Source organism: Camelina sativa, chromosome 2 (assembly GCF_000633955.1).
Source record: "Camelina sativa cultivar DH55 chromosome 2, Cs, whole genome shotgun sequence".
Taxonomy (NCBI): Eukaryota; Viridiplantae; Streptophyta; class Magnoliopsida; order Brassicales; family Brassicaceae; genus Camelina; species Camelina sativa.
Window position 1 is genome coordinate 6,649,594 of NC_025686.1, and position 8,498 is coordinate 6,658,091.

Genomic DNA, 8,498 nt, shown 5'->3' on the forward strand with positions numbered 1-8,498 from the left:
AGTATTTCCAGCAATCAGAGACATGATATCTTCCCAATGTATGGTGAACTTGTCAGAGAGAAGCCTGTGCACCAGCGCCCTCCATACCTGCTGTGAAAAGAGGCATAGAAAAAATAAATGTTTTCTTGTCTCCATCGGATTTTTGCACAACACACAGCTTGTGTTGACCTGAACGTTCCAGTTTTTCATTCTTTCCCCTATTGCAAGTCTGTTTTTTACCACCAGCCATGTGACAAGGGCATACTTAGGAGTTGCATGAGGAAATCTGTTAAGATGGCAAAGGGGCTCTTGTTGGACTCTTATTAGTAGGCCTTTTATCTTTATTTTGTGTTGTGTTTAAGTAGTACTCTCGATCGTTTGTGAGGGTTATCGAATCATTAAGTAAAACAATGTTCGTCTTCTCTTTTCCAATCGTCTTCCTCCTTCTCTTTTCCTCATCCCTCTGATCTGATTCTTCACCTCAATCCCCTTTTCTTCTGTTTCTCATCCCTATTTCTGTTATCTCCTTGATAAGCTACTTCTGTACTTATCAATTGGTGCTCTCATTGAGAGCTATTAAAAAAAAAAAAAATGGCTCCACAAACTCAAGCTGCTCACGCATCTTTGATAGCTGAAGTCGATGACAAGATTCACCACCTCAAATCGTCTCTCGAAGACCAGATCGCTGATCTCAGGAAGATTACCATGGAACAAAAAGTTCTTCTCGAAGAACAGGGTCGGGCACATGATGAAGCGATTCGTTTGTTTCACGAAAACCTACTTTTAAAAAATCTCCTTGTGGCAAATCCATCATCTGGATCTCAGACCCAGAGTCCTGTCACGCCTCTTGCTCCGGTTAACGCAGTCAGTGAGGGAGTCTCGCCTTTACCCGTTTTGGCGTTGCCAAGCCTGTGTCCTCCGACAAAACTTCCACAGACCATCACGATGAGTGGAGTTCCTTTACAACCCGATTCAACAACCAAGACAAATACTGCAAACCCGGTGGGGAATTTGGTCGAACACTTGGTGAACAGTCCGGCTCCAGAGGGTTCCCTTAGCCCATGGGTTGCTGAGCTTGCAATCGCAGTCCATTCGTTTGGGGAAGAACGAATTCCTGTTGTTAGAAGCTTTCATAAGGTCCGGAAGAAGAAAACACGGAAGAGACGACGCGAGAGCTTATCGCCGACACAAGTCACCAAGCAACCCATGAAGAAACAAGGTAAACGACCTCGTTCTCCCTGGATTGACTCTAAGTTTCGGATGGATGCTAGCACAGTTAGACATATGGATGCTTCCTCTGATTATGATGCGTCAAAAGAGCTTGATGATAGAGTTGATGTTGGAAATAAATCATTGAAACGTCTCCGAGACAAGAACGTTATTGTATCAACCGAGGAGTTTTCGAGATTTCTGAATGTTTAGGGGAACTTTGGAGTTGTCTCGCGAGCTAATCCAGTCCATCGTCGAATGGGTAATGAAAGGCTCCATGGTTCAGAGGCTGTGAACAGAAATGGTCGAACATGGAATGGCTCAGGGTTGTGGTCAGAATCTGCAAGAGCATGGGGACACATTGGGTTGAAACCTCTAGGTTTGAGCGATGGCATGGATGCTACAGGAACCATTTACATTGGATTTCAAGGATCTGCTGTACAACCGGACCATGATTACACGCCCTTGACAAATCAAGGAGGGAGTCCATTGTTGTACAGTTCTGCGAGAAATGTAGCAAGTACCGCTTGGGAAAGCAAAGTTTATCAAGCATCTGGGTTTCCCGGAGGCTCTAAGGAAAACGTATTCAAGTGGATCAACAACTTAGAGGCTTATTTTGTTGCAAGTCATACTCCTCACGATGAGTGGATGAGCATTGTGTATTCTCTCCTAAAAGGAGAAACTAGTCATTGGGTCAAGAGTTTATGTGACAAGAATTCTCCAACAAGTTGGAAAGAATTCAAGTGGATGATCAAAAAAGAAGCAAAGGAGAAACCGAGACAGAGCTATGTATGCCGTTCACTATACTCTGGGATGCTACAAGAGGGTTTTGTGGCTAGTTACTGCAGAGAGTTTGAAGGTAAGCGTAGAGAGGCCATGACTATACCAGAGAAGTATGTGTTGGATGTGTCCATACGTGGGTTGACTCAACCATTGCAGATGGAGGTTAGAAAATTACAACCTAAGCGACTTCAAGAAGCAATGGATCTTGCTATCTGGCTCGAGGAAATGAGCGGTTTCACAGCAACAAAGGCTATCTTACACTACAACCATGACATGACAAATGCGCAGGATCCAGCTTATGGTGGTGAAGTAGTGGAGTTTATGCGTCTCACCATGTTACAAGAGGATTCACCAGTGTTTGATAGTGAGTCAAGAGGTGATAAGGAGAAGAGTGTTGCCAAGCAAGAAGGAGATAATTCCTCGGTAACAGTTAGAACCGAGAGCAAGGCTCTAAAGTTTTGGGGCTCCATTTCAGGTCATAGAGTGGTGGTAAGCATTGACTCTGGAGCAACAAATAACTTTATTCCTGAAGAGTTGGCTAATCGCCTTATGTTGCCAAGGAGAAAGACAAGTTCAATAACGGTTGTCCTTGGACATGGCAAGAGGAACACGAGTGAATGTGTTGGTATGGAAATCAGTTTGCTAGTGGAAGGGTTGGAGATTATTGAGAATTTTCTCTTCCTAGATGTCAAAGGGGCAGAATCGGCTGTGGTTCTAGGTTATGAGTGGCTCACAAAACTGGGAGAAACCAGTGTCAATTGGCAAGACCACACTTTCTCGTTCTTCCTTAACCAACAATGGGTCACTATTGGAGATAAGAACGATACGCTGAAAAGAAGCACTGGGAAAGTGAAGATGCGAAGTGAAGTGGAGCATGGGAGAACCAAAGAAGAGCACTTAGGCAATGATGTAAGAATTGCTAGCTATCTTGAGGACAAGTTAGCTTTATAAGGGAAGAGTAATGTCATGAGTGTTACGGAGGTTATTAACACAGTTCAGAAACTGTTTGAGGTAGGCCGTAGTGAAGAGATGAAGCTGAGTGCAGAAGGAGTGTCAAAGCAGTACCACCGAGTTTACAAGCTCCAAGGTAGCACATGTGTAAGCGGTCAATTTCTAATACATCAAGTTGTTATTTCTGCTGTGGCTTTGGACGGGAAGCAGGAAGGAGTAGTTGCTAAGTCTACATACGAAGGGTCATATAAGGGAGAAAGGGAAGCTTGCTCTGGGGGTTCAAAAATGCAGGTATGGGTGCCTAAGTGTTGCAGGTTACTAGAGATGTTGGTTTCAAGAGCAGACTCAATCTTAGAGGTCCAATCTGCGGGTAGAATACAAGTTAAAGAGAGAGCACATAAGCGGTTTGGGGTTACCACTGAAGAGTTTGAAGTGACCTTCTCTAGCAAGAAGGAAATGGCAGTAGCAACAAGGACTGAACCTGAGTCCACAGAAGCCGATGCTGGAGCGAGCAAGACAACCAAATTTGGAAAGCTTCAATTCCTTCCACCATGAGGACATGGTGGATCTCATCGGGGCGGTATTGTTAAGATGGCAAATGGGCTCTTGTTGGGCTCTTATTAGTAGGCCTTTTATCTTTATTTTGTGTTGTGTTTAAGTAGTACTCTCGATCGTTTGTGAGGGTTATCAAATCATTAAGTAAAACAATGTTCTTCTTCTCTTTTCCAATCGTCTTCCTCCTTCTCTCTTCCTCATCCCTCTGATCTGATTCTTCACCTCAATCGCCTTTTCTTATGTTTCTCATCCCTATTTCTGTTATCTCCTTGATAAGCTACTTCTGTTATTATCAAAATCATATCGCTCTATAGCCTGCCATTGTTGGATGTGCACTACGAGTATTCACCCTGGTATCCTTCGTTGTAAACTGCTTGTGATAGTTTTGATTCTTCCCCTTCCACAAAGCTACATCATGTTCGCGATACTTGCGATTTATTTTTGGATTCCTCCTCAACCAAAGAGAGAAGGGCATTACTTCAGCCATTGTACTAGACAACGGTATTCCTAAAGCAATACAACCTCTATCACCAAGTTTCTCATAAAGACAACCCAAAGAGCTCCCGTTATCAAACCAAAAAGAGTTATCAAACCAAAAAGAGGTAGATTCACCATCCTTCACCTCCATTTGGTAAAACTGTTTTGCTATGTCCCGATTTTTTAGTAGTTTCTTCAGCTATTTGGTAAAGTTTAGTGTTATTAGTTTTAATTTATAAAAAAATCATTTAAAATCTTAACAAATTTTAAGTTATTGGATTCAAACTTTTATAAAGTCAATAAAAGGTTTGTGTTATTCTACTAAAATAAAAGAATCTAGGATTATTAATAAGTTATATTAATATGTTATTTATTGGTTCATGATTTTATATATTTTTCTTCACAAAATAAAATCATGAAAATATCATTAAAATAGAGAAATTGTCTGGAAAACTTTACAAGATTATAAAAAACTAATCAACAAAATTATAGAAAACTAGCCCTGGGACTTAGGTTATTTCGGTGAATTCGGTTCGGTTATTTTGGTTTTTTGGTTTTTTTGAGTTTTGAAAATCTTACCGATCGGTTATTTTGGTTTCTCGGTTAATTCGGTTTTAAAATTTCAAAACAGAAATTACCCGAAATTTGTTTAAAAACAAAAAATCGGGTTTTCAGTTATTTAGAGATAATTTTGGGGTTTTTGGTTTTTTCGGTTTCGATTTTTTTGGGTGGTTCGGTTATTTTAGGGGTAAATTTCAGTTTTGTAGATTTTTTTTCCTAAAAAAGAAAATTAGAATAAAAATAAATAATTCAGTTAACCGATAACCAAACCAAAATAACCAGAAATATTCGGTTTTTTATTTGTACTGATCAATTCAGTCGCCATAACCGAAACCGAACCGAACACCCAAAATATTGGTTCGGTTTAGTTCGGTTCTTATCCTAGGCCTATAGAAAACTTTCTAGCCATCCTTAAAATTATTTATAAATTAGATATCCAATAAGACCCTCTAAATTAAGAGAGCAAATTTTATTTCAAAAACCTTATAACAAATATACATTTAATATTTAATATTATGGAAGTAACCAAGTAATACAATAAAACTTAAATATTATATAGAAAATAGTGTACATATATTATTTCACATGGTGGTTATTTGAGGATCAAAAGCCATAAATGTGTTAAATCTCAATTGAATAAAACATCCCTTATATGGACATAAATAAATGGGGTTAATAAAGACTAAAAAGATTAAACGGGGTCAATTTCGAAAACAAAAGAAATTACGGTGCTATCTGCAAATCTAGGGAATATAAATGTAAAATGATAATATTAAGGGATACCAGAAACCCTAGAGTTGCCTTCCGTTTCGCTTCTCATCTCTTCTTACCACTCCCTTATCACGGCTACAAAGGTTAGTCCCAAGTCTCGGCTCTGTTCTTGCACCCAGTGATTGGATCTCTGCTGTTTCTTTAATCGAATCTCATCGAATTGATCTGGGTTAGGATTTTCATAAGGTTATCGAATCTTCTGTGCCTCGTTTTGCGTTATCTTGATTCTATGAAATGAATTTAGGGTTTGGGCGAGTTTAGTCTGGTCTCTGTAGTTAGAATACGCAGAAAGCTTCGTTTGTTTTGTGATGGGTTTTTTCGGGTTCGTGTGATCTCTGTAACAGAATCGAATCTTTGTGTTTTTTTATTTGTCAGGCAAATTGAGAGTGTACCTTTCGTGAGAGAGCTTGTCTTTAACCTTTGTTCGTCTGAAACATGGCGAATTTTGCCAAACCGGAGAATGCATTGAAGCGTGCTGATGGTAAGTTTACGAAATGCTTTAGTTTTAGTGTTCGTTTTGGTCCCTATGGATTTGGTTTAGTGGTGTGTGTATGAATTGACTTTGTGTTCCTTGTTTTTGTTTTAGAATTGATCAATGTTGGACAGAAACAAGATGCCCTTCAGGCGCTTCATGATCTCATTACTTCCAAGAGATACAGAGCTTGGCAGAAACCTCTTGAAAAGATCATGTTTAAGTATCTTGATCTTTGTGTTGACTTGAAGAGAGGTCGATTCGCCAAGGATGGATTGATCCAGTATCGTATTGTTTGCCAGCAAGTGAATGTCAGTTCCTTGGAGGAAGTTATCAAGCACTTCCTTCATCTTGCTACCGAGAAAGCTGAGCAAGCTCGTTCTCAGGCCGATGCTCTTGAGGAGGCCCTTGATGTCGATGACCTTGAAGCTGATAGAAAGCCTGAGGATTTGCAGCTGAGTATTGTCAGTGGGGAGAAGGGGAAAGATAGATCTGACCGTGAGTTGGTCACCCCATGGTTCAAGTTCTTGTGGGAGACGTACAGGACAGTCCTCGAGATATTGCGAAACAACTCAAAGTTGGAAGCACTTTATGCGGTTAGTTTTTGTTGAGGTTAAGCTTATTGGTGATACCTTTGATTTTATGTTGATTGAGATTGAAGATTTGTACTTCATTATCTTGTAGATGACAGCACATAAAGCATTCCAGTTCTGCAAGCAGTACAAGCGAACAACAGAGTTCCGTAGGCTTTGTGAAATTATAAGAAATCATTTGGCAAACCTGAACAAGTACAGAGACCAAAGGGATCGGCCTGACTTATCAGCCCCTGAGAGCTTGCAGTTGTATCTGGACACAAGATTTGATCAGTTGAAAGTGGCTACCGAGCTTGGACTTTGGCAGGTGTGTTTTTGTTTTCTGTGTATTGTTCTGCTGCTAACCTTGTCTCTGATTAAAATTAGTTTTGCAACCTATACCATCCTCTCTTTCACTACTGCAAATAAGTAAGTGTGGTTCTTGATGTATCTTTTTGTTTTGCAGGAAGCTTTTCGCTCTGTAGAAGATATCTATGGATTAATGTGCATGGTCAAAAAAACGCCCAAGTCATCTTTATTGATGGTTTATTATTCCAAATTGACTGAGATCTTCTGGATCTCTTCTAGCCATCTTTATCATGCGTATGCGTGGTTTAAGCTGTTTAGTCTGCAGAAAAATTTCAATAAGAATTTAAGCCAAAAGGATTTGCAGCTAATAGCATCATCTGTTGTCTTGGCGGCATTGTCCATTCCACCGTTTGATCGGGCTCAGAGTGCATCCCATATGGAACTCGAGAATGAGAAAGAACGCAATTTGAGGATGGCCAACCTCATTGGATTCAATCTTGAACCTAAATTTGAGGGCAGAGATATGGTAACATATTCTTTTGCTTCATTTTTGTATTGTGCCCTTTATTATCTTTTTTGATATTTCTAATTCCGTTTGTTCCTTTTTCAGCTTTCCAGGGCAGCTCTTCTGTCAGAGTTGGTGAGTCTCTAGCAGCTACCTTAACTGTTATTTAGAAAATATTGGCCTTACTGGAATCTGATTTGGAGGCTGATTTCTATGCTATTAGGTCTCAAGAGGTGTTCTGAGCTGTGCATCTCAGGAGGTCAAAGATCTTTTCCATGTTTTAGAGCATGAATTTCATCCACTTGATCTTGGCTCTAAGATTCAGCCTTTGCTGGAAAAGATCTCCAAATCTGGTGGGAAACTATCCTCAGCTCCTTCTTTACCAGAAGTACAACTTTCCCAATATGTTCCCTCTCTGGAGAAGCTTGCTACACTGAGGCTACTTCAACAGGTGAAGAGTGTTCCTTGTTCTCTACGTTGTAGGGCAATACCCACTCAACTGTTTTGGATTGGTCTGGCTGTTTATCCCTTTTTCTACAAACTCAATATTCTCTGTTGCAATTTTATTTTCAGGTGTCTAGGATTTATCAGACCATAAGAATTGAGGGTTTATCTCAGTTGGTACCCTTCTTTGAATTCTCAGTGGTAGAGAAAATATCTGTTGATGCTGTAAAGAACAATTTTGTTGCCATGAAAGTTGATCACATGAAAGGTGTTGTAATTTTTGGAAATTTGGTAAGCCTCTCCAGCTCAACACTGCGAATATCATGTCTATCATTAAGTAATATAACCATTAACTTATTGACACTTTGGTAGGTACTAATCTATTTGATCAACTGTTTTTATATTAGGGTATTGAGTCTGATGGACTGAGGGATCATTTGGCTGTTTTTGCTGAGTCTTTGAGCAAAGTAAGAGCTATGCTGTACCCTGTCCCGAGTAAAGCATCAAAACTTGGTGGCATACTACCAAATTTAGCGGATACTGTTGAGAAAGAACACAAAAGACTGCTTGCTCGGAAATCAATCATTGAAAAGAGGAAGGAAGATCAAGAGCGTCAGCAACTAGAAATGGTAGTGAACTTCTCCTTGGTCGTTTTGACACCTCTCCTTTTACTCTGTGCCGGTTTATAACAGTCTTTTATTTATTATTTTTTTTTTTTTGAACAAAGTGCCGGTTTATAACAGTCTTTGATTTGATGTTTACTTTTCAAGGAACGTGAAGAGGAGCAGAAACGGCTTAAGCTTCAGAAGCTAACTGAGGAGGCAGAACAAAAGAGACTTGCAGCAGAGCTTGCAGAGAGAAGGAAACAAAGGATCCTTAGGGAGATAGAGGAGAAGGAATTTGAAGAGGC

General features: G+C 39.9%; 1 protein-coding gene across 1 annotated transcript in view; it reads left to right on the forward strand.

Moving 5' to 3' along the window:
* LOC104718829 (eukaryotic translation initiation factor 3 subunit A-like) overlaps positions 5,269 to 8,498 on the forward strand; it is a gene marked incomplete in the record, with an annotated part of 6,118 nt that continues 2,888 nt past the window's right edge. Inside the window, 10 exon segments of the mRNA XM_010436634.2 lie at positions 5,269 to 5,369; positions 5,662 to 5,767; positions 5,873 to 6,354; positions 6,443 to 6,658; positions 6,797 to 7,165; positions 7,250 to 7,279; positions 7,368 to 7,595; positions 7,718 to 7,879; positions 7,996 to 8,217; positions 8,359 to 8,498. Of these exon segments, the coding sequence (XP_010434936.1) occupies positions 5,722 to 5,767; positions 5,873 to 6,354; positions 6,443 to 6,658; positions 6,797 to 7,165; positions 7,250 to 7,279; positions 7,368 to 7,595; positions 7,718 to 7,879; positions 7,996 to 8,217; positions 8,359 to 8,498 (1,895 nt within the window).